At 40.3% G+C, this 25582-nt stretch overlaps 1 protein-coding gene across 5 annotated transcripts in view; it reads left to right on the forward strand.

Moving 5' to 3' along the window:
- Positions 1 to 3209: 3209 nt before the first annotated feature.
- The window catches only part of LOC140252635 (neuroendocrine protein 7B2), a 39798-nt gene continuing 17425 nt past the window's right edge, over positions 3210 to 25582 (forward strand). Inside the window, exons 1-12 of one of the 5 annotated variants that reach the window (XM_072337546.1) lie at positions 3341 to 3357; positions 5947 to 6017; positions 6314 to 6410; positions 6754 to 7004; positions 7464 to 7624; positions 7720 to 7866; positions 9494 to 9568; positions 10232 to 10399; positions 10683 to 10818; positions 11130 to 11238; positions 11998 to 12145; positions 12542 to 14962. In XM_072337546.1, coding sequence (XP_072193647.1) covers positions 6922 to 7004; positions 7464 to 7624; positions 7720 to 7866; positions 9494 to 9568; positions 10232 to 10399; positions 10683 to 10818; positions 11130 to 11238; positions 11998 to 12145; positions 12542 to 14109 — 2595 coding nt within the window. In that variant the 5' untranslated portion in view covers positions 3341 to 3357; positions 5947 to 6017; positions 6314 to 6410; positions 6754 to 6921 and the 3' untranslated portion in view covers positions 14110 to 14962. Of the gene's footprint in view, positions 3548 to 5946; positions 6018 to 6313; positions 6411 to 6753; positions 7005 to 7463; positions 7625 to 7719; positions 7867 to 9493; positions 9569 to 10231; positions 10400 to 10682; positions 10819 to 11129; positions 11239 to 11997; positions 12146 to 12541; positions 16699 to 17654; positions 17888 to 25582 lie in introns of those variants that run through there. The other 4 variants (XM_072337544.1, XM_072337545.1, XM_072337547.1 and 1 more) reach the window with 4 other exon arrangements.

Raw genomic sequence — 25582 nt, forward strand, 5'->3', positions numbered from 1 at the left:
TCACACTGACAGAGTACTCTCTCAAGATCTGGGATTTATGAAATATTGGGAGGAATGAGTATGAAGAAAAAAATCAAGTTCTCCTTTAACTACCTGGAAGTTTGTAAAGGAGATGTGCTAAAGGAAAAAAAGACTTTTTTTCCCCTGTCTTGTAGCTGCAGTCCATGCAATGTACTACCCTCCTTTTTCAACATTTTTCTTTTGGGTATTTCTGTTGTTTAAAATGTGACTTCTAAGGTAGGAAGCACAGAAAGTAGCTCTTTTATCTTTTAACTTAAAACACCGTATTTGCAACCCAGAGATGCATATTACTAATTTTCATCTATTATTTCCATTTTTGCAGTACCAGTTGATCTGCCTTCCTTCCGTGTTGCTTAAGCTGTCTCACTGTCTATGATGTCACTAAAATAGACATCTGTAACTATTTTATGGTTTGTTTTGCTTTTATCCATCTATACTTTAACTTGTGAATGAAGTTAAGTGGTATTAAGTGGCTGATGGGAAGGCTCATGTCCTTGCTTAGGAAGCATGTTCAACTACACATTTGTTTTAAAGGTACAGGATACATCTTGATATACAGATCAAAGTTTTGGGTTTTTTTGGAGAATTTTCTGCACTGAAGAAGAGTGTTAAACGTTGCCCTTGTTAGGGTTATCTTAACACCATTATTTTGCATTTTGTATTGTAGAGTTGAAGAGAGCAGGTGAAGATAGCACATGTAATCTAAATCATTCCATTAGTGACAAATTGCCAGTTTCAGATAATTCAACCACTCAAGCACAAGAACTGAAAGTGAGAGAAAACCAGAAGAGAAAAAACAATCTTCTTACTAATGCTGTTAAAAATGAAATGAAATGTATGATAAGTGCAAAATGTCATGTACAGTGTCAAGAGAAAAATCTTAGCTTCTGCCATGATGCACTTCAGCCATCAAGCACTTACAGCAAAAAAGCGTCTATAGTGAATTGAGTGGTGTGATATCATCAGTAGCTAAACTGATTTGATTTAGAAGCACTCCATATATTTTAAAGGCTGGTTTTCAAGACAGTACATGGATTCAAAGAAGTCCTCTCTCCTCTTATGTGGTAAAAGGGAGATATAAAGTGTGTATTCAACAAAATTCAACAAATTTTGTTGCTTTCAGTTATTTTCGATTTTTTATTTTCTAACTCTGTTCCAGATGACACAGTGAACTTGAAATGTGCTCACCCATATTGATTTCTGGTAGTTCTTAGTGTGGAATATTCAGGCTTTAATGAAATAGCTTTGATTATCTATCCTCAGGAACACAGTATGAGGAGCAAGCTTGAATCTAGATTTAACGATTTATATAACAAAGGTTTTAAGGCTGTCATATCTTATTTTCTGCAGTAGTCTCTTCAAAAACATTTAGTGACAAGATGGTAACCTAGGAGCAAATTCACAGCCTTAGTGTAGGTGAGTTAAACAGACTTACTCTATCCTGAGCCTACTGTTCAGAGGAAATTCATGTTGTCCATTTAGAAGACATTCTTTCTAACCTTATCCTTATTTTCTTACTTTAAATACATTCTTCTTCCTTACTCTTTTATTGATCTGGAATTAGTTTTCATCAAGCTTCTCCTGCAGAAGCGGGGGATATACTTAGCTTTAAATTCTAAAGGCACTCTGAATTTAAAGAATGTTTTGGTTCTGACATAATTCTGAATATTTGCATGAGGTGGTCCTACCAGTATTTTCTGTCCTGGGAAAAAATTTTTACTGATGATAAGACAGAGCAGTGGCGAGAGTGAGAGAGGGAAATGAAACATAAGTGACATAAATGCAGCCTGAACAGTGTGCAGAGATGACAACTGGGAGTTGGGTGCATAATTTCTCATTGAGAGATAAAGCCAAGAAGAGGCTAGAATAAGGAAGGATACTGAGAATAAACTATACTTAAAGACACTGTTTCTTATTTGCAAAGTATCTTTTTCTGCCTCAGACTCTACCTGTAAATATAGCAGAAACGTTTTGAAATAGTGACTTAAAGGATATTACAAGACGTGACAAATGTATTTGACATAAATATCTAATGGAAAAAGTAAGAAGATGTCCATCACTTTTTAGGAAAATGATAAACACCAAACACAGCATATGCAATCCTGTGGTTTCTTCAGTGTGAATTCTGAATAGACTTGGAGTTTTACAAATATTTAGCAGATCACAGCTCCCTCTTGTGTAATTTGGCATTACTACAGGAAACCAAGTTGTATCGTGATTGCTCGAGCTAAATTTTAAGATACCTAGTTATAAATTGTGTTCTACAATCTTAAACTGGGGCTGTTTTACTCAGTTACCTAATTCTTACCCAGGCCAGTTAGAAATAAATGAGACTATTTTGTATTGCATATACTTCACTACAGCAACATTAAAATTAGTTTAGGTTCATCTGTCTATTTTTACTCTTGTACTTCTTTTCAGTGATATTTTAGGAGTTTTTGTGTATGACGTGAATGCCAGCATGGATCATAATACTTAGAGTAAATCTGCGCTAAGATCATATTTAAAGGACTATTACTTTTGCTTGTCTGTTAACTGTTTGTTAACAAACAGTTCCAGAGTTACTTTAGAAATAGGAGCTTTAAAGTTCCAGATGTCTGTAATAACAATACAGAGTGAAGCCCCAAGAGCACAGCTGGAGGTTGTATAAGGACGCGGTGATGAACAGGTAGGTAGGCAAGCCCCAGTTTGGAAAGCACAAGCAGGACCGGGGCTGGTGGTTGAACTGCCATTACGTTTCAGCTGTCGCTTAAACCCAGGGGTGAACTGTGGCTCTGTCCACAGAAAACGAGTACAGTTAACTCGGGAGAAAGGTGTCAGTGGGTGAAGGTGTGAAGGATCTTCACAGTTTTTCTATCCCTATTTACAGTGCCATTATAACGAAGATGGGCACCATGCCTTCCTTTCCTGACAATTCGGCTTAAATTAAAGTGCTATAATTTATTATTTTGGTATTTTAACCGAAATTTATTCCCAAACTATCCAACTTGGTGACACGGGTCTGACTGGAGGCGAGGGATAGCAAAATGAACGCTGTAGCTCCCGCGTCCCGGAGCAGACAGGGAAACCGCGGCTCCCCAGCCAGAGCCCGACCCCAAATGCCGCGGGTACCAGCGCCACCGTCCGGCCAACGCAACCGCCGTACCGCGGCGAGGGAGGCTCCTTAGGCGGCCAGTGCGATCGCCCGAAGGCGGCGTTGCGAGGGGCAGAGAGGAGACGAGCGAAGCAGGCGCTCCGGGAACAGCCCTGCCCGGCCGTTGGGCGGCGGGGGCCTAAATTCGAACGGGAGGCGGCCAATGGGAGGCGAGGACGGGGTTGGCGCTGGGTTTGAGCCAGGTGGCGGCAGACGGTTGTTGGGGTTATGGTGTGCGGAGACTGAGGGCCGGCGGGTGCGGGGATGGCGGAGCAGCGGCGCGACCTGCTGCGGCTGGCGGTGCTGCAAGAGCTGCGCGTTTCCTACGGGATCAAAGTGAAGAGCGCGGTTTGCTTGGCGGCGGCGAAGCAGCCAGCGGTGGGGCCCGCAGAGGTAGGGGACGTAACGTGGCGGCGGTCACGAGAAGGCTTGGAGGTACGCGGTGCCGCTTCGGCCCGCTCTCGGCGAGGCAGGCGCGGAGCCTGGGTTATCGAGGGGCGGCTGGCGGCGGTTGTCGCTGTGCCCGTGGTTAACGTGCTTGCTGTGCCCGGCAGCACTCCTGCTTCTGGGGCCCTGCTGCGTGCCGCTGGGCTGTGCAGCATCTCCTTAGGTTCCACCGTTTCACTCACCTTAGCGTCACTCGCTGTGAAAGCGAAATCTTAATAATCGCCGCGTCATTTGCTGGAGTACGTAGGTACTACATGGTTCACGAAAATTTTGCCTTTTTTCTTAAAGTTGACCTCTTAGAATTGTGTCCTGCTGGACTTTTTTTGCATGGTTTCTTGGCCTAAGATGTGCCTACGGGTATTTTGGTACAGGCCTGCACTTCCTCTGCCTGCTCACTGAATCTGTCCTGTTACCTTAAATGCCTAGTGCTAAATCATTGAAAGAATTTTCTGTCTCAGGCCTCTGAGTTAAAATATACACTATCTCTGTAGAGAGCGATCTGTGCACCTCAGAAGCCTAATCAGAACACTGATACCCTGGTAGAACCTATTTTTCGAATCAGGGAAGCAATCTCTCCTTAAGGCCTAAATAAGATCCCCATGCAAGTGGTGTGATGCAGAGCTGAGCACTAACGGTGCCAGCTTTCTGTAGCACTATTTTCATTCAAGACATTACGAAATGCTGCAGTAACCCGTGGTCAAAGTCAGCTGAAGATATTACAAAACAATGTGCTTGGGTTGAGGTATGTGGAAAAGGAGAGAGGAAGAGCAGAGCCAGAATGAGCTTTCTCCCCCCTCCTCAAAGTCAACATAATGGATCTAGGTTTTTATCTTAGTATTGGAAGAGGAAGTCATAAAGACTGAACATGTATTGATGTGTGCCTGTATAGCTGCCTGTAGAGTTTAAGTATTACAGGAGGAAGAAAATTAATAATAAATGAGCAAGGTAGGAAGTGGTAGAGAACAGCATGTGTTTGGCATTGTATCTCCTATTATAAGGGAACAGATATAACTGCATTTCAGTTCTTATGATAAAACATGACTTTTGTTATGACAACCAAAGCATAGTAAGAACAAGTGATGTCATAGAACTATAGAAAGGCCGGGGTTGGAAGAGTCCTCAAAGACCACCCAGTTGCTACCCACTGTGGGGTTGCTACCCACTGGATCAGTCTGTCCACATATCGCTTACAGATCTTAAGTACTGAATTGTAAGATGCTGGAATTCCTGATTACATCATTTCATAAACACAGAAATAGATTGTATCTTGGAGTTGATTTTGTGTTTATGGTAGCTACCTGGGTTGCAACAACAGAAGCATTTTTGCTGTTTATCTGTCCTGTGATGTTTGTTTTCTGTAGGTCAGATAGACCAAAGGTGCCCTGCTGGGTTAGTCATTAACTATTTTCCCTGTGTAGTCAGCACTTTGAATTTCAGGCATAGGTAACCAAGAGTCTGCATTCATTTCTGATAATAAAAGTACCAGTTGAGAATGACAGTGATCCTTTTGTGTTGGGCTGAGCTTGTGTTTTCTGTAATTTATATAGAGAAGAGGAATTGTAAGTTATACAAGCTTACAATTCAGTACAACTTTGCAGTCACCTCAGATAAACGTTCAAGACCAAACAAAGAAAAAAAAGGTGAATGCTGTAGGTCTGCTTTGATAATAATGGCTGAAGAATCTGCATGTTTGCTGGTGTGTAACAAATACTCTGATGTCTTGTTATAAGGTGGTAGTTTTATAATGGTTTCTTAAATGCGCATCCAGAATACAGGAGTTCAGAAACATTCTCTGGACTGTAGGGTGGAGATTAACCCTTGTTGAAAGAGCAGTCCTGAGTGCGTCAAATGAAGAGAAAATCTCTTCTTTTAAAGAAGTTATTATTCCAAGTCATTGTGTTGGTTGTTTTCTTTATATATTTTTAAAGAGAAATGTGACTTGAGCAAATTGAAAAGGTGAGGTTCCAGAGCAGCCTGTTACTAAGTACCGTTACCAGCTTTGTGGCCTTATGAGAAAACTGACTCCTTGCAAAATGAAAATATGCAAAATATATATTGCACAAAAAACCAAACCTGTATATTATTTGACATTATATAATCATGTATACTATTACATTAACTATAACTAGTATCAAGATAGGCCCCAGTGCTACAGGTGATGGAGCTTTTCCTGACAACATTTCTTATTTGCATCATCGAAAAGACTTTCTTTGCTCTTATTATTTTTATTTATTTATTTATTTTGTCTAAACTATCCTTCTGTTTGTGGAGTACGTGTCTTTCTGTGATAACTTGTTAGTAAGCTCATCAACGTTGCATAATGCTAACTGAATTTTGTATTTTAGGGTAAAATCTTTGGAACATCTTTTTATGCGCTGCCGCAATCCCTGGTGCCAGAATATGGGTGTATTCCCAGGTAAATTAGTGTTGTTTAGAGTTGCACTTATTTGGTCACTCTATGATCTTATCGGAGGAGGGATAATATTCCATATTTCTGAGTGTGGGAGAATAGGAACAGCTCCACTTGGGAGAGGAGGGAGGTAGTATTTAGATGGGAAAATCAGAGCTTTGACTGCTATTGTTGACTGTCTCTACATTTACTGTCATGAGGAAACAGTTCTATGCATTATGCCTTATCTATTTATCATGAAGTGTTTTTTCTCTGAAGAATATATTCTGAAGTTCAGAAGTATACTGCTGTTCTTTCCTTAGCTTTCTCGTTGATGCCTGTGAATATCTGGAAGAACATCTTCATACAGAAGGACTCTTTAGGAAGTCTGGATCTCTGGTTCGTTTAAAAGCCTTAAAGGTATTCTATAAAGCTTATTTTTTTCATTAGTATGTCTCAGTAAACTGTTCATCTTCCCAGGTTATCCGAAGAAACTTGTGACTAAACAAAGTTGTTAGCAGGTATAGATGTTGTACGCTGTGTTGGAATTTAGTGGTGTTCTTCCCAGAAGGATGTGAACAGTGGAGAACCAGTAAATAAAAGCTTCTTGTCTGATAACATCATCTGTACCTCTTTATGGACAGCGTAGCTATGTAAAATAAATAAATAAAAGACAAGGCTAGTGCAGCCTACAGAATTAATGCATAATCTTAAAAATCTGGCACTGAATGCTTGAAATCATGTTTCTTCTGAACAATTTCAGAGTAAGCTGGATCAAGGTGAAAACTGCCTCTCAGCTGCACTACCATGTGATGTTGCAGGGCTTCTTAAGCAATTCTTTAGAGAGCTGCCAGAACCCATCCTTTCACCTCATCTGCAAGATGGCCTTCTCAAAGCTCAGCAGCTAGCAAATGGGAAGAAAGATGCAACTATGTTGCTTTCATGCTTAATGACTGACAGAACAATCGAAGCTCTGCGATACTTCTTCAACTTTCTGAGAACTGTGTCCCTGAGGTCAGTGTAATGTAAAGCAATGACTATAAGTATTCCTAAATTCAGTGAACTTCTCTTTTCAGGCATACTTCCTGTGTTTGGTTTTGACTTGAAAACTTTCTTACTTGCAGCCATTTCCTGTAATTGGCACAGTCTTTTCCTTCCTAAACCCAAAGATCTTTCTTACAAAAACTTTGTGTTTATCCTTTGAAAAGCTGAAGGGGGTGACTTAAACTAACATAATCTCATACCTTGCATTTCCAAAAACTGATGGGCAGCTATAACAAACTGAGTTCACAATGATGTGCTAATGCTGTGCCTGGGTTGCATAAGCATACCCATTAGTCTTGGTATGTGAGCAACCAAATGAGTAGCTCCATTTTTACCAGCAGTATTTGTTGCTTGCTCTTCTCTCTCTTTCTCTCTGCTTCTTATGTCCCAGTAATTTGCATTTAAAAGTATACTTTTTCTTTTGTTAAGGTCTAATGAAAACAGAATGGATAGCAGTAACCTGGCAGTGATTTTCGCACCCAACCTCTTGCACTCAAATGAAAATGAAAAGTTGTCAACGAGTACAGAAAAAAAAATTCGTTTGCAGGCTGCTGTGGTGCAGACATTCATTGATCATGCAGAAGAAATCGGTAAGTGATCCATGCTTGTTAAATTGTCTTGTACTTACTTGTATACAACTTGTTCTACTTCTAAAATAAATTTAAAAAATATTTCTTAAATCCAGGACAGGTACCAGAATTTATCTTGGAAAAGATTCCTGCAATGTTAGGTGTTGACACCTTTCAGTCTACTCCCTCAGTGAGAGGCTATGAAGACAGTGAAAGTGAATCTCCCAGTGAATATAAGAGGAGGAGGCACCGAAGCGTTGGGGGTAAGTTTGTCATGTGAAAGGTTTAGCCACTGAAGCATGTTTTTTGCAGCTTCAGGTGTGCCTGACCCTGGGCAGATTAAACTTTTGAAAGTACACTATTTCTGTGTAAATTAGGAACTTTCAAAGAATCAGATGCGATATAATGAATGCTGTCACAGTTGTGTGTCTTGTGTTTATAGGATCATGAATGTTTAGGGAAATGCACTGTAGACTTAACGTATATTGCATATGTGCAAATTTTCTTAATCCACTTTATTAATTTCTAAGTACTTTCCAACTCGTTTTACATAAATACAGCTCATTATTACTGAGTTCTGAAATATTTAATATAGGATAGCGATTCTTTATATTGGAATTCAAATTGATTTCAGTGAGACTTGAAACCAAAACAACTCCTACTGTGCTGGTTTAGTTGACTATTTTATTTTCAGACAACACAGCTATAATAAAAGAGATTTAAATACACTTATGTGAGTTTCTAAAAGCTCTTGGTTTAACCATTTCTAAACCTAGGTGGGTGAGAAACTGGTTTTCTAATGGCTTAAAAAAGGTAAGGTCAAGGTAAATTTCGAGATCTGAATTCCATTTTTTCTTCAAAAGGATGTAGTACTTCTTACTTTGAAGCAAAGAAGCTACATTGATCATTAGAATTACACAATTTAATTGTAACTGTCATACAGATCTAGTATGTACTGTTAGAAAAATTTGAATGTATGTTTAGCAAACGCTTAGAATGCTAAACCTGACAACAACTGACTTTAAGGCTTTATTGCTGTGTGTGTTTAACCAAGGCATGCTTTTGTGTAATATTTTGTGGAGAAGGGATGTCACCCAGGTGATAAATGTTTGTGAATGTTCCAGTTCTAAGGAGAAGCAGTTAGAACTTGTTAATTCTGTAGAATGGTAGGTAATATGCAACATCTGTGTTTTCCAGATGTGATAAAACATAACATTACTACATTTCAGCGTATACTGATCTGAATCTGAGATCTGAAAAACTGTCTGACAGCTGCCAGTCACTGTAGAACTCCCCACCACAGCATTACAGTTTACTGAGCTTTGCAATGAACATGTGGAAATGTAGCTGTAGGTTTCAGGAGCACTTCATAAAAATGCTTTTGTTTTACTCTCTTAGATGCAGGAAAAACAGTTAAAAACTCATTTGTGTTCTACTGGGATTCATTTCTCCTCTAGGAAGAAATAATACAAGTTGTATATTCTTTGCAAGACCAGAATTTCATGCTGGTGTTTGGGCCTAGGGTTAAAGTGCAAACCTCAGGTCCAAGAGAATTGCTTGGTGAATTCTGTGAGAAAGTCTTGAATTAATGTCTTCTGAGTGTGCCTACAGGAAATCAAGAAATTGGAAAGCATAGATCTTTATAGCGCTCAGTACAATTCTTTGTGTATTTCTTTTCTTTTTTTTTTTTTTTAAGCAGAATTGTTCTGCTATTGTGAAAGCAACATAAGTAAGATGATATGATCTGGGCTGCAGGTTTCTGTATGTAAAACAGCCTTTTAACTGATTTGTTTTATATCTCTGTAAGAATGCAAGTTAAACTTCAGTTGAAAATAGAGCAAGACAAATTTCATGTTTAAATTTGATTGCTCGGTGTGTCTTGCATTTCAGATATTGTTAGTGGAGCATTGAATAAATTTAAATCTAACAGAACACCCTCCACTACACCTCAGCAAGACAGAAGCGGTAGGTATTGGTCTATTTGTGCTAAATAGAGCGCATGCAGTATCTTCTGGATTTGTATGCCATATCCCACAGCACAGCTCAAGAATTTTAACTGAAGATAAATGATTGCTTCAGTTGTGTAAAACCATGAACGCAGATACAATTTTTTTTCAAGATACTGCATTTAGTTTAGCTCTTGCAGCAGCTGCAATCACTGCAGTGGTGGGCTGGTTCTAGCATAGTAACTTTGCTTTTTGTCTAACATGCGTTAAGGCTTCAGTAGTATAGAATTTTATCTTGAAAATTGAAGGACTTCCTTCAATTTTAGTCATTCTTAAAGAGAAATGACTGTACTTTTTTCTTTGTCTTTTTTGTACTGCCTACATTATCAGTATGTGGCTTTGGATTTTCCTTTCTGGCACACTAGCTCTTGAATAAAGCAGCCAAGCAAAAACTAAACCCCAAAAACCAAACAAACAAAAAAAAAACAAGCCCACAGAAAGATCCCAATGAGAAAATGAAACCAACTTAGCTATACTGACTGCTTTTCCCTTTTCAAAATGCATGCTCTTTAACTAAGCTTTTACATAAACTTCTTTTGGGGTAAACAACAATGCTGTGTTCTAGTAGTAAATTCTCACCCTTTTAAGCTGTTGTTGAAAATACTGGTTTTCTTATTTTCAGTCCTTCCATCTGTGACTCCAGTGGTTCTTACTCCAAGTACTAAGCGTAAGCTTCCAGCTGATTGCTCCCAGGGCTTATCCAGCAAGAAGAGAAGATCTTTTATGCACAGTTTTGGTTTTGAGTTGTTACCAAGTAGTATTTTTAATAGCAGCTCCACACCAGCATCAGGTAAATATGATGCCTTAATTTTTTCCCTTTGCTGCTTGAAGTAGTTGTTTTTCTGTAGCACATGTTTTACTGCTAACCAGTTCTTCTATGAATGCTTAAAGCAGCAGCCCCATTTAATATTTAAAAAAAATAAATAAAATGGAAGTCAAAATAACTGAAGTCATCCCTGCAGAAAATAAGTAAAGTATCTGATCTACTAAGAATCTTTGCTGCATTATCTGTTAAATACTTATTTGAAAACTTGATGATTATTCTAAGAATAATATGTATTTTGTTTCTGTAGTTCAGTTTGAAGCAAGCCCTTGTGTGTCTCTTGAGTCACCTCAAACTTTATTATCTCCTTCAACGTGTGGTGAAAATCACTTGACTAGCACAGGGAACAGAAGAAGTAAAAGACTTGCAAGCAAGAAATTGTACAGGTAAATAGCCTTAAGTCTCAAATAATATACAAATTGATCTAAGCTCCTTGACTGTGTGTAAAATCTCATTCAGTTTTTAAAATGATTTTTTTGTGTTTAAAACACAGCAGATTTTTTTAAGTACTTTTCAAAATCATTGTATATGTCACAAAGTGTCATATAGTGACTTCACGGGAACCTTTCTGTGCCTACTAAAAAAGATTGACATGAAGGTAATAGAAGCCATCAAAGCAGAGGAAAGAAGTGTAAGGATGTTATCTTTGCCTTCCTAAAGAGTTTTCAGTGTCACTTCTTCCTCTTTGTCTTCCCAGGGCTGAATCAGGAAAAACGGGTTGCTTTTCTCCAAAAATTAGCCGAAAAGAAATGGTTCGTAGGTCATTACGCTTGAAGTTTGGTTTGGGGAAAAGCAGCAGGGACACGGTAAGTATGCCGCTTCTATTACACTGCAAACTTTTGATGCAAGTTTTGGGCATTGCTTTGCACCAGCTTGAAGGACTGATGGTGGGATAAGAGTGCAGCTGGACCTGCTATCAAGTGCAAGAATCTGTAGGTTTGTTTTCATTGCAGTAACTGATCGTTGCATTGGGTTTGGCTGGAGTGGAACAAGATGCTGGCACAGGACACGATTGTGACAGCTGACCTGAACTGACTGAAAAGACTAGTATTCCATACTGTATAGTGTCATTCTTAGAAAATTTGTATTGCTGAGTGGCCAGTGCTCAGGGACTGGCTGGTCATCAGTCTATTGATGGTTGACAATTGCTTTTGCATCACTTAAGAGAGTTTTTCTGAGGTTTTGTTTGTTTTATAATGGTGCACTTTTTTTTTTCTTGCTCTTTCCCATTCCATTTCTCACTCATGACCTGCTGGAGATAGAGTGAGCGAACAAATGGATAGGGACTTATCTGACAGCTGGATTGAGCTCAATGCAATTGTGATCAGTAGTTCTCACTGTTTCTGAACCTCCAATTTTTCAGAATCTGTTCATGCAGTCATTGAATTCATAGAGTGGTTTAACCTATCTTGCTGCAGGTAGGCTGTTTCCTATGTAGGTCTACAGATAATGGGGGGCAGATGAAGTGTGGCCAGGAAAAGGTTGCTGTCATTAAGATTTGCATAGCTTTATCCTGGTGATTTCTTTATAAATGGGGCTCCGTTTTGTTTTGTTTTTTCTTCAAGAACGCTGCATCAGGATGTACAGTTGCTAATAGAGCTGAAAATATTGGAAGGCGTCTTGCAAGTCAACCAGGTTTGGAAAATGGAACTGAATGTACAAAAAGAGGTGTACTCTTCAGCCCATGTATCAATGAAAAAGTCTGTAAGAAAGGTAAATATCTAACAGAACACAGTGGGGGGTGGGGGTGCAGTTTTTGTAAGGCAAAAGTAACTTCTTGCAGAGAACAATTGGATTAAAAGTGTTTCTAGCTAGTAAGCTAAGGACAAGTAAATGATAGTGGCTTCTGTGGGGGGGGGAGATTGGTTTAGGACAAGCTTTTGTTTTTCATGTATCTTAGCAGTTTTCTTCTGCTGGTTAAACATGATGAGATGTGAAAAGAGATCATACTATGAAGAACTGAAGTCACATCTCTAAAATGACAGAGTTTAATGGCACCTTTAATTTCAGTGCTGCAATGATAAACTTTATTAGCAAAAATTTTTTCCTTTAATGGTCATTTTAAATTGCAAGACGTTACTATTAAACACCTGTAACATTTATTTTAAGGTTCAAAGAACGTGAGCAAATCAGAAGAAAACTTGCTAACTCCAAAATCCCGCAACAAAGTTGTTTACAGAATGTCATGGAATAGTCCCGCTGTTACAGATTCTCAGGAGATCAGCAGCAACGAGGGAATTCTGCTAGAAAATAGTTCTTCAGAACCTGCTTTCATATCTGAAAAGCCGCCAGTTCTTCCTGATGAGTGCAGACTTACAGCTGAAGATCAACAAGACAGCAGGTTAAAGCTTTGTGAAGAAGCAAATAATTTAACTGCAGAAACGTTACTGAAAGTTAAACAAGCTTTCTCTGTGTCTGGAAGTAATAATCTTCACCATGGGAGATCTGATACAAAATCGTCTTTCTCAGGTGTAACAGATGAAACATTCAAAGAAACTCTGTGTCTCACAGGACTTAGTCCAGAGAAAGAAGTGGTAGCTGGAGTTTCTCACAGTCCAGCAAAGGTAGAGTCCAGAGAGCTGCTCCACCAACAGTGTCAATCCTATGCTATTGATAAGCAGCAACCAGAAAAAGATGAAATTAAAACTTCGGAGAAAAAAACCTTCCGAACTTCTATTGAGATTGAACTTCAGGTCCAGAAACCAGATACAAGAAATGTAATAGAACCTCCTGTGACGCAGGTACTAGCCAGAGAAGGCAATTTGACGGTTCAGAACAGTTCATCAAAAGATGACTTAAAAAAATTAGATTCCTTTGGAAGAAAAGAGGAACTAGAGCTAATGCATTCACAGACAGCTGAAAATGGTACGGTAAAATGCTGTAATTTAGAAGGAGGTACTGCTAAACTTCCAGGGGCAGGACAGCTTCCTGCCTTACAATTGCCTTTGTCAGGAAATGAAGTGGGCAACCAACACTTGCAAGGTGAAAGTTCTGCTAAAGCTTTAACTAAGGCATCAACTGTTCCTGACCATGGAAAGGTTTCTGACCACATACAGTGGTTTAACAAGCTTTCATTAAACGACCCCAGTTCTGCAAGCAAAACTAAGCCACCTCTTAAATTCCAACGTACTCCTGTTCGGCAGTCTGTAAGGAGAATTAATTCCTTATTGGAGGCTAACAAAAGATCCATAAGCTCTCAGCTCAGTATAACTAATGATGTTGGTTCGCCACTTGTAAAATCTTTGAGCTGTGATTCTGCACTCTCCTCCTGCACAGAAAAACCCAATAAGAATTCCAGTGCTTTGTCACTCAGGAGCGAAAGTACATTTAACCAAGTTTCTGCATCTCATAGTCAGCTTGACTTAACATCCAAACCACACTGCAGACATCTGTATCTGTCAGACAAGCCTGATGGTTCTGTAAGAACTGCTGGAATCTACAGACAGAAAGTGACTGTTCATCCATCAAAGTCTGTTCTAGAAGATCTCACCAATCAGGAAACAGTGAAATCTTGCTTAAAAGTTAATGCAGATGTAAAAATTCCAGATTTTGCTCCAGAAAAGTCTACAGTCACAAGAAATGCTCCAGGAAAAGAAAAAGCTCGTTACAGAGGCTCTCCAAAGAATCCAATATCTAAAGTGAAACTGCTACCAACTGCAAAACCAGTAGATTTATAGGATTAATTATGATTGTGAAATGAGCTTATTGTAACGTAGCTAACCGTTGGGAAATCTCCATTGTTTTTGTGATTTGTGCAAGTCTATACATTGTACGTTACACCTTGGGTTTTAAGTTGAGGTTTTTTTTATGCTTCTTTTATAACTGCTAGTCAGTTTGTTCAAATTGATTTGATTTTTTTAGTGTTTTTACAAATGTTTGCATTTGTTGTTTGTTTACCTCAGCTTCTAAAAGCACCCTGTGTGTCCCAGAACAAATCTTGCAGCGTTTAGACTAAACACCAATTACAAACAGACGTGTAAAGAATGTGTCTGGGTGCTGGATCTTATTGATTTCCTTTACTTCCTAGTTTCAAATGTATTGTAGCACGAGTTGATATTGAAGTTGGGCCTATTACCAATTCTGCTTTTGAGAAATGTTCTTTATTTCTGTTGGATTAAATACTCAGGCAGTGGAAAGTCTTAAAACTTCTTCAGGCGACGCCTTCTGCAATGTGTACCAAGTATCTTCAGTTGTGGGCAGTAAAATGTTTTACAATGGAAAGACAGTTTTAACTTATTACTAGAGCAATAGAATAGTGTGAACTGGATGGTGCGGAAGATGATTTTAGATGCTGATGATGTTGCGAGGGGGATGATTGTATGAAGCCATAGTCTGTCAAAAGTTGATTTGCACAAGCAATTGTTTACATCGTTTGGAATGAAAACTGTTTGTCATCAATTGTAAAATTATTTAAGGGTGAACACTTGAAACTGTGTTAGTCTTCTGTATGTGCAAATTGTCTGGCAAAATATAAGAGCTGAAAGCACTGGATACTTCTGGTTTTAATAAAACCATGGGTTTTGTTCCTTCTTTGAGCCCATTCTTTTATAGTGACTTAAAAGTTTCGCTTATGTTGTCCTATACACAAAGACTGCGAGCATCAGTGAGCGAGTCGGAAAGTGCTGAAATCAGAACTAGTTCTTTTCTGGCGCTCAAAGATGTGTGTTGGTGATTTTTGTTACTAGCAAAAGGTATGGTGTAAAATAGTTCAGTAAGAGTAGGCTTTTAAAGTGGTCTATTAATGAGGGGACTGGATCTGCTTCCTTTCTGGTTCTCCCTTCAGAGCGGGGATCCACAGTAGCAATTATTCTAGATTCTGCTCTAAGCTGTCATGCAAACAGTTTAAGAAGCATGTGGTTTGTGATTATGTATCACTTCCTTTGTTTGTTGCTCTCTCCGATAAATGTTGAAAGTTGTTCTCATGTAATGTGAAGGCACAACAGATCTTTGCAGAAGTCCGGCAGTTGCACTGATCTGCTTCGTGTGCTTTAGAAGCTTTAAGCTGAATCATCTGTAAAGTAAGGTGCTGCAATCCAAATTCCAAGTTACTTCCTTTTGTCAGCATCTCAGGCTATTATGGTGGATAGGTTAGGGGATGAGTATTGCTGACTTAATAACAGCTGACTGCCTTTGCGTACTAATAATGGGTTTGAGACCCAAAGCAATCAAGAAAGTAGGCTCACTTCTAGAAGCCAGCAGGCTAAGGTGACTGGGAGGCTTTAACATAAATGAGGTGTTACCTGGAAGAGAAGAAAAGGTAAATTATTTTAGTCACAAATTAGCAAACTTAAGTCAGGGAGATTTTGGTGGGGGCCTGACAAACCAATCCTTAAAATCCAATGAAGACCATCAGAGGAAGTGCTACGCTTTGATTTTAGAGGTTACAAAGAATTGTTAGGCACATAATCACTTCATTTTGTAAACAGGTGTTTTGGAGAAAGGGAGTAGAAATAGCAGGTGTAGGATTAAGCAGTAGAGTCCTGCTCTGGGCGAGTTACTGATATGTAAAAAGGGAAGCGGGGGCAGGAAATGAAGGTCTGCCACCTGCTGAGAGCGTTTTCTGTGTCTTGTTTTCTCTGAAGCATCAAGGCTGGAGGTTTCTGTAGGTATCTCCATTCTAAAATGGAAGGCATGAAATTCGCAGCAGCAGCAGTTACGTTACACAAAGCAGTCATTAGAAATGATTGTTTTGCTGAGTGCTATGAATTGTAGACTTCAGAAACGGAGATGTTCTTTTACAGTCTTTTGTTAACTGCAGCTCGAGCTGCTGTTCGCTGATCTGCTCATCCTGCAGCCGCCCTTTACCTGCAACCGCTGGGAGCTGCCGTGCGGTCGCCTTGTATCCTGCCGTTACATAATGCTGCCGGCCCGCAGTTCGGCTGCGGAGCATCCTATTCTGGAACAAAAATCCGGGTGAGAAGATGAGCGCGGTGTTGAAAACAAGAGGCGACATGGCTGTAACGGCGTCAATCTACCAAAAATAAACCGAAAGTTGTCGGAGCGTTGCATTCGGCGTGTTGCAGCGGGCATCCTCAATACCCGTTAAACAAACACAGGCGGTGCGCGGCAGCGCCAGGTGCCCGGGGGGGCCGGGGCTGCGCACGGAGGATGCGCGGCCGCGGAGACGCTGCACCCGCAGAGCCGAGCCGGGAGCGGGACGGAGGTGAGTGCGGTACGGCGAGGCTTGGGGCTGCAGCTGCCGCCCAGCTTCCTCCGGCTCCTTGCCGGCAGCGACGGGCCGCGCTGCCCTCCGCCTCGTCGTGCGGGTAATGCGCAGAAAGCGGGCAGTTTTCTCTAGGTAACAAACGGCTGTTGAGGCTGTGCGAAGCTGCCTCCTGCAGAGGCTGGTGGGGATGTGCGGTGCGCTGGAGACGCGCAGGCGAGAGGGGAATATTGCCGACGTTGTTTTTTCAGCCATTTTTTGCCTTAAAGTCATTGTAGGGTTCCTGGCGAGGGCTGGTGGAACACCCTGATGTCTGGTGCGGGAAAACTGGGAGGCCAAAGGGGGGCCGAGCGGGTCTTTGTTTGGTTAAGAGATTGGAGATAGGCATTGTGATCGTAGTGTGATGGGAAAATGAGCGTTGGGAACCAAATGCTCTGATTAAAATTCAGCCTGAGACAATAGTGATCAGTTTGATTTTGTTTTTGTGTTTAATTAAGATGTACGTTGTAGCCTTTTAGTGAAAGCATTCAGGGGAACCAAATGAACCCTTCTCTGCTTCAGGTGGGAAGATGATGTATGTGCAGTAGGCAGCCTCCTGTCTTATGGCAGAAATAAAGCCACAAAGGAGGTCGATCTGCTGTTCCCAGTGCTTGTTTTTTCAGGCAGTGCAAGAGTACAGCTTGGGAAGCATTTCCCATCTGAAGAAGGCTTTATACTGAGTGCAGAGGTTTACAAAACAGCATAACAAACATGTGGGGGAGGGGAAACCAATTTTCATTAAATGAAGCAGTGGATCCATTTTGTTTGCAGTGGCTGCTTAATGAGCACAGCAGGGAAACACAGAGCACAGCACAGATTTGGGCAACTCACAGTTTTGTTTTGCTTTGTTTTGTTTTTCCGAAGGGAAGAAGCTCTTTGCTGTTCCCCTCTGGCCCTAAAAGACCTTCAGCTGACTCTAGAAGCTGAAGGTAGTGAGCTGCGTTGCGTAGTAATAAGAGGAGAGTTATTCCCACTTCATTTTCACTACCGTTTCTCATCAGGTCTCTTTATTTTTCCCAGGCTGCAGTTGGCTGCCAGGATGGCAAGCACCATGCTTCGTACCACCACATTCCTGCTGCTGTTCGGGTTGGCCTCGGCTTACAGCCACAGTGCCAGAACTCCAGACAGGGTCTCTGAAGCCGACATTCAGAGGCTGCTCCATGGGGTGATGGAACAGCTGGGCATTGCCCGGCCCCGTGTGGAATACCCAGCGCACCAGGCCATGAACCTAGTGGGCCCACAGAGCATTGAAGGTATCTGGCTTCTTCTGCTTATGGTGAATTTTTTTGTATGTTTTAGAAACAATTATTGCTTTGCTGATGTATTTATGCAGAATATTCCAAGCTTAAAATGACAGGCTTCTGCACCCCGTTGTTGTCCAACATCTGCTTTTAAAAAAGTTATCTTTTACCTTCCCTAAAACAATGATTTGGGCTAAAGAAGCAGTGGTTTTCTATGTACAAGCTTTGTAGGAGAAACTATGTTGTCTAGGAAGTTACTGATCCCTTGTACCTCATAATAACACTATTTGCAAAATTCTTCTTAAGGATGTTGAATATAACTACATCACATATGTATTTCACATGAAACAAATGTAAGCTGTAGGTTCCAAATCCCATGGATTTTTGGAAACATTTGTGGACCAGAGTAGACTGCACGTTTGCAATGTCTTGCAAGGTAAAGGGAGAATTCTTACTGAGGGGGATCTGACATTCCCCAGAAGCCTGTACAGCATCAGGGGAGGCAACAACGATGTAGTGAGAAGTTGGGGCGAGGGGCGGAAAGAACACAGATGTTCTTTTCCCTGCTATGCAACAATAACACCTCAAGACTGTGTTGTTGTGATGAATGCATCAGGCTCAGGTTCATTGTTTTGGCTTGTTGTTCTGGTCTCACTTTGTGAGCATAAAATTTCCTTGCAATCGGTCTTTTCTAACTATGCAAACTATTTGAAACATCTGGCTCAAATGTTAAGATATTAGGGAAATGCTGCAAAATGCATTGCTATTCAAGTTGCGATGAACTGGCCCTTACTTTGGGATTATAGTAAAATGTTGAAGGCATGCAACTTAGAATATTGCTGTTAATGTGCAGGCATCCAAACAGAGCACAAGATCTCAGCCCTTCTCTCTCTCGACATGAAGCTGCTTTCACAAAATGTAGTTGCTTTGAAGTTCATAGAAAGTCTGCATCCATTTTTTCTCTGCATTCAGTTCTAATGACTGTCCTTGCTAAAGAAATTAAATTGCCTTAATGAATGCTGAGGAGAGGATTAAGCCTGAATATACGTTTCTACATGGTCACTGCAGACCTAAAGAAACTTCCATCTGTCTACTTTTCTGCAGATTTAAATGAGAGAGAGAGAGTAGGGTAAATAGCAATATTTGATCTGTGCTATTCCCTCCTTTAGTAACGCTAATATGTAGTTTTGGTAATTTGGGGACAATTTCTGGTAAACTTCTGGTAAATTTCCTTTCCATCTTTCTCCCCTTTCCCTTTTCCTGTTCCTTTCCACTTTAGAAAGCATAAGAAATAGTAAATCTCTGACTCTTGGGTTTTTTCCATATGCTTGTACTAACATATATACGTATGTGTGTATGTATATTTTAAGCAGAGAAACTGGAACAGATAATTAAATCCAACCTTCACGTCAAACACATTTATTCATCAATTCTTCTGCCACAAGTTTTTCAGATAGCAGACACTTGCCCTTTTGTTGGTTTCTTCTTGTGCTTTTAGTCTGCCTGTATGGAGAGTTATGGAGCTTTCTGCTAAAACAGTGGATTAGGAGTTGAAGGAAAAACAACACTTCTGAATGTTTCAGAAGTGTTAATTCCAGTTATAAAGTTAACATGATCTGTCATTACATGTGATGTTTTCTTATCTTGCCTTTTTAAAAAGTAAATATTCACCGTGATTTTCTTTTTAAATAGAGACTGTGCATTATTGAACAACTAATCAAACAAAACTAGAATTTGGTTCTCTGCTGGTGATTTTACCTATTACCTTATGAAAGACTTCAGAGTTAACAGTACTCTATTTTATCCTCTTTGTGTATTTATTTTTGCATAACTTCAGTGAAAACAGTGGGTTGGGCTTTTAGGTTCTACTTTGGAAACGGAACTACCAGCATGGTGTGTCGAGACCCAAAATAGTCCAGTTTTGCAAGAGATGTGCCGTAGTCACGCAGGTGGTATGTGCCTGAAATGCTGCATTTGTGACCCACAATCTACTCTCTGATCCATTAAAACCACGAGACCGATGCTCACTTGTGCATCATGTGCCTTGTGACCATCACACAAGGACTGGAACTGATTAGTGGCACAAGAAGCTGCAGCCTGGGTTGAGATGTGGAAGCCAAGATGCCCATGCCTTTAGTGCTGGTGTTGGCTGGCAGTGGTATTGTCTGATTGGCAGAGAGAGGCCCTGTAAGTAATATTTCCAGAAGTATGTGTAGCAGTGATAAATGATTTATGGTTGAGCTAAGGAAGAGATATCTGCATGTGGTTGTAGATGACATCAGTGCATGTTCTTAGGGGTTCACATGTGGGCTTTCCCTAGTACAGTAACAAGGTCATCACTGCTAATGCATGCAAGTACTTTTAAAGATCTACAAGGTAGTAGGAGGAAAACTAAGTGGTAAGGAAAGGAAGAAAGTGAAGGGCAGAAGTTCTACAGATTCAACAAAAGATATCAGTGGAAGTTTTCTCTTTAGTTTAAGTTAGAGAAGCAGGGACTGGAATATTTCATAGCAAAATAGGATTTTCATAGAGAACATCATCAATAGCAAAATGGTAATTCACTAACTGCTCTCATGAGACGCTGTCTTCACTGGGAATTTTTGCCTGAAAGTAGCGGAAATGGGTATGAAAGTGGAATTATCTGAACGAAGTTCTGAGCTGACCAGGGTGTTGACATCCATCCATTTTTCAGACTGCAGTTTGCAGTGACCAATGTGGACAGTTAAAGCGCGGCTCATCTCATGCCGGTGTCATCACCATCAGCCCGCAGATTGTTCTGGAGTGCGTCTGTTTCTCATTTTGACCAGATCTTGCACCTCAGGAAAAAAAAAAAAAATAAAAGAGAGAAAGCAAACAAAGTTTACCACTCACAATTTAATAAATTTATTGTGTTATTGCAGAAAATTGTTCCGAACATGTTTTTCTTAACAAAATGTTTTTGTCAGAAATTGCACCACCGACTCTAGTGTACACCCACAGCTGTGTTGATAAGTGTGTGTGCCATCAGTTTCAGCAGAGCCAGGATTCCAAAAGATTTTCAAAAGGCCAACATTTCCCCAGTTACGTGTGTACTATTGCAAACGAGGTGCTGTCAAGAAAAAATAAGTTGCGTAGCTTTGGAATTTGGAAACAAATTTAAGCTGCCATAATATAGACAAGTTTATGCTAACTGCCTTAATATAATGAAATGTTTGCAAGTTTCTGAGTGATTATCATCATAACCTTTTCCAGCTGAATAAGAGCTTAATTTATCCATAAAAATGCTATTGCTGTTAGTTCATAAACAGTTTTCCTAATTATGCCCTTTTTCCATCTCTGGTATCTACAGTTTTTCCAGTGTTAATCATCATATTCTGACTTAAAACCATCAAAAACAGTGTTTCAATGAACTATATGTGGTCTTTTTTTCCCCCTTAAAAAGTTTAGGTCTGACTTGGCAGTAGTCAGCACAGTCACGAACTCACTGAGCACCAAGGACAGCTAGGAGACAGACATGTGTCAGAAAATGCATTTATCTGTCCCTTCTCTTTCCAGAATGGCCAGGTATTTTTATTCCCAAAACCAAACCAAGCAACCCCCACAAAAAACACAACAAATAAAAAAACCCCAGCAATATACAACTTGTTAATTAAAAAAGAGAATTTACTGTCTTTTCTTTTACTGAAGTCTATGAATACATCGAATAATAGAATCATTTCAGTTTGAAGAGACAGCTAACTGCTGTCATTTCTATAGTCATACTTTCTCTTTTTGTTATTTTATCTGATTAGAAAGAAGCATGGCAGAGACTAAGCAGTGCTGCATAGAGAGGTGGGAAAAAAACCCAAATCTAGAAAACCAAACTGTTATTTAATGAGTAACTGTGTTTCCGTGGTTACTTTCCTTTTTTTTACTAAAGTACTGTGTGAGTAATGATATGCCACATTCAGATTTCCTATTGAGAATAAGGGGGTCGGGGGGGCATCTCTGTTAACATTGAAGAGAAAAATAGATGCCTTCTGCATTTCAAAAACTGAAGCTTTTTTTCCTTGCCAGTCAGGGTGTTTGTAAGGCAAGAGACCACGTTGTTTTGTTTTGTTTTCTTTTCTTGTATGCTTATAAATGCTGCCAATATGTAGTTTTGTTGCGGGGCTGAAGGGACAGAGAGGTGAATGTATTGTGCGACTCTGATGTCAGGGCTCTGGCAGCAATGGAGCACTAACATCTCGCTTAAACACACGGGGGCACCAGGAGTCCAGCTAGGGCAATTCATAGCGCTTCGAAATGGTAAGAGAAGCCTTTTAGTGTTGCAAATATTGTCTCCTTACATTTTGTTGCCTCTCGATTTTTTTTTTTTTGTTATTGGTTTTGATTCAGTTTGGTTGTTTTGGTTTTATTTCTTAGAAACGTGAAGAGCAAGAGTTGCAGTGCTGTAAACCTCAGTGAAAACATTTGATAATGTCTCTTAAATCCTGATCTTTAGTAGCAATATGAAAATAGGACGTCTCTTTGGGAACACGCAGAGCTCTTTGCTCTCCTGCAGAGACTGCGTATAGCAACGGAGAAAAGGAAGGCTTTTGTTTAGTTATTTTGAGGGGAAATATATGCTTGGCTTTGTTCCAGGAAAAAAAAAAAAATTAAAAAAAAATAATAATAAAAAGGAGTTAGTGTTTGAGGTGGTGAAACTCTAAGACCATTACCTTAACATTTTTGCTAAGAACTGACAGTACAAACTCTGTACAAGTGGCTTTTTGCATGAAGTACTTGCTGAAAAATCATGCAGAATGCTCACAGATGTTAATGACATCTATTCAGTTTACATTTTCCTAATAGGAAAATCAAGAGGGACGTTGCTTGCTTGCCTTACTGTCTGGCCCTGCAACACACCTGCATGACTGCCACTTGCTTCCCAGGAGGGCACTGCAATATTCTCACTAGAGCTGCCCAAAATTTTTCTGGTGAAGGCACTTTGTGAATCTAATGCAACAATGGCTGTCCACTATCTAGTTGCTTTTTGGCTGCTGTTTGCTGTGCTTGTACTGCAATACATTTGTGTTTCCTTGGGTGATGGGGACCAATATCCACAGACAGTGACATGTGAGCACCCTATCAATGCACACAGTCACATTATGACTGTGTGTTCTGTTTGCAGCCCCCCCATATCAGCAGCCAGGGTAGCTGTGCCATTGCTGGGCTGGCCCTGTTCTGCTGCACTGGCATAGACCTCCCACAGCCAGTAGGCTGCTTTGGGGCCATTTTGCAGTGTCAGTTTGGTGCAAAGGGATCACACAGTAGCTCGGTATTTGAATTGTTGTATCTGTTCTATGGAGAAAATCCTGATGTGGTTCAACATAAAGTTGCATTTACAGTGGATCTTCTGCTGAAGTGCACAAGAGCTTCATTAAACAGTGTGTTATGTATCTGACACTGAACAGACAAAACACCCCAACACCTCTTCACAAGTCCCTGCCTTCAGCAGCGCGGAATGCTAATTCTCTATTTAAAAGTTAGGAGCCAAATGGCAGTAGTGTTTTAGAGTGGGTTTTCTTCACCCGAGCAAGTGGTGTGACAGAGATTTACAAAGAAATTGCATGTGAAATGGATTGTAGCTGTAAATCCGTAAACAGGATTACAAGGAGGTCAGGTGATTTGTTTGTTCTTTATTAAAGAGTTAGAAAGTTTGGCCTGTAATATCATGGTGACAGGAGATAGTGTGGGTGTCACTATCCGTCCCTGTTCTGGATAACCAAGAAGATAAAACAACCTCTGCTCTCTGAATCTCATGTTGACTTTGTGACCTGCTGCTGTGTGGTACAGAGTTCTGCTGTGGGTCACAGAGCCATCCTCAGAAGATAATTCCAAAGGATGAGGCAGGCTGAGGTGGGACCCTTTGGGGGAAGACAGGTGGTGGGTCTGTGGGGACTGAGGTAGATTTCATGTACCTAAAGTTAATTAATCAATTAGAACGAGATTAGACAAATAGTTATATACAAAATTATGTATTGAATGTGTAGATAGGAGGAGATTAACTGATAAGAGAGGTAAGAAATCTGAGGGAAGATGATAAATTATAGCTTCTGTGTTATCTGATGCTTTGCAGTACACTGTTTTCTTGTGTTGGCAGACAGTATGCAGAAATTCAACACAAGATTGTGAAATCTTATGTATCAATGAAAAATGCCCAGAAGTGTTTAAAAACCTGTCCGTGAAGATTAGCTAAATTATGATGAGTTCTTGTATAGTAATATTTTTCACTGCTTGTCTTTCTCATGAATAAAACAAGTCTTTGGATGCATTTATTAGGATTTATACCTTTTTGTAATTGTTCTTACATTGTGTGCATTGCCCCATCTGGATTTTAAATTCACTTGCAGTAAGAAAAGATTCCTTTATTTATTTAGTTCTATGAAAAGATATTATAAACTTCTGGACAAAGAGGAGATTCTTGCTTTTCTTGGTTGTGGTGCAGTGTGCAGCAGATAGGATCTCTGGCATGCTCCAGGGGTTTCCAAAACTATTCTCCTTGTGCTTCCCGTTGTGCATGCTTTCAGCAGTGCCCTCACAGCTGCTTAGGGAATGAATGAGGGGCGGAATGTTCCCGGCCACCGGGCAAGAGGTTGAAAGAAACCAGTTCCTCCCTCAGGGATGCCTGAGTGCAGCAGGTTGCCTGGCCCAAGTCCCTATCACAGTGCTGGAGAGCTGCATTTGGCCTGCTCCTACCTCTGGTGACTCCTTTGGGTGCCAGTGCCTGGGTAGATTGGCAGTGAAGGATCTTTCGGATATCTCACAGATCCAATGTCAGTGCCAGCAAATAAAGTGTCTCTGGTCTTTATTTTGCACAACTGCATTCATTGGAAAGAAATAGCATCTCGTACCTCATGAGATAAAGTAGGCCACCTGCTTCTTCTCTGTTTCATAAAGCCACATGTTGCACACAAGGTTCTTTGCAAGATTACTCTAAGCCAGGTGCAGGTGTGTGCTGCTTCCTGGACACTCCTCCATGGCCCTGCTGATGATGCACAGAAGCTGGAAGCCAGTGTAGCTAGGGCTGCTTGTTCCTGCAGGTTGCACTTCATATAAATAGGGGTTTATCTACATGGTGAAGCAAGAAAGCTTTCTGCTTGGGGTGTGGGGCAGATTAATATCACCATTACAGGACTGCTCAGCTGAAGGAGACATAAGATTGCTTTTGTGCTCTGTCAGCAAGTGAGCTGCTGGATATTTGTATTGTCTTTGCAATTTGAATAATGACTAATAATGGCATATAAGCTACTGTTATAAATTCTTTGAGAGAGAGGCATGGGCGTCGCTTGGTCCCAACTATTTCACAATAAAAGCATTTCATATATTAATTATTTGAACTGTTTGTAATTAAAATATGGGATAAAAGTGAATCATTCACTGGAAATTAGATCAGTAATTGTGTGATGTGTGTACTTAAAGCTTTAGAAAAGACATGTGTCTCTTTGCAGAGAAAAGAAAAAATAATCTTTATAGTTATAAGAACTTTTGTGCCATTAGGGAGAAGAGAAGTTGACTGGAACCCAGGATGCTTGTAGGAGTGCAGCTGTAGTTTTCTTGGGTTTCCCTATGCATGCTCTTGAATGAGTAGGGAAGCTGGCTAGGCCTGCATTTTTTCCATTCTTGATTCTTCTGTGCAAGCTCTTCTACCTGTTCTTTAATATAGCACCTTCTCTGGAATAGAGAAAATGTGCTCATTTGTAATTT

Source organism: Excalfactoria chinensis, chromosome 5 (genome assembly GCF_039878825.1).
Source record: "Excalfactoria chinensis isolate bCotChi1 chromosome 5, bCotChi1.hap2, whole genome shotgun sequence".
In the NCBI taxonomy this organism is placed as follows: domain Eukaryota; kingdom Metazoa; phylum Chordata; class Aves; order Galliformes; family Phasianidae; genus Excalfactoria; species Excalfactoria chinensis.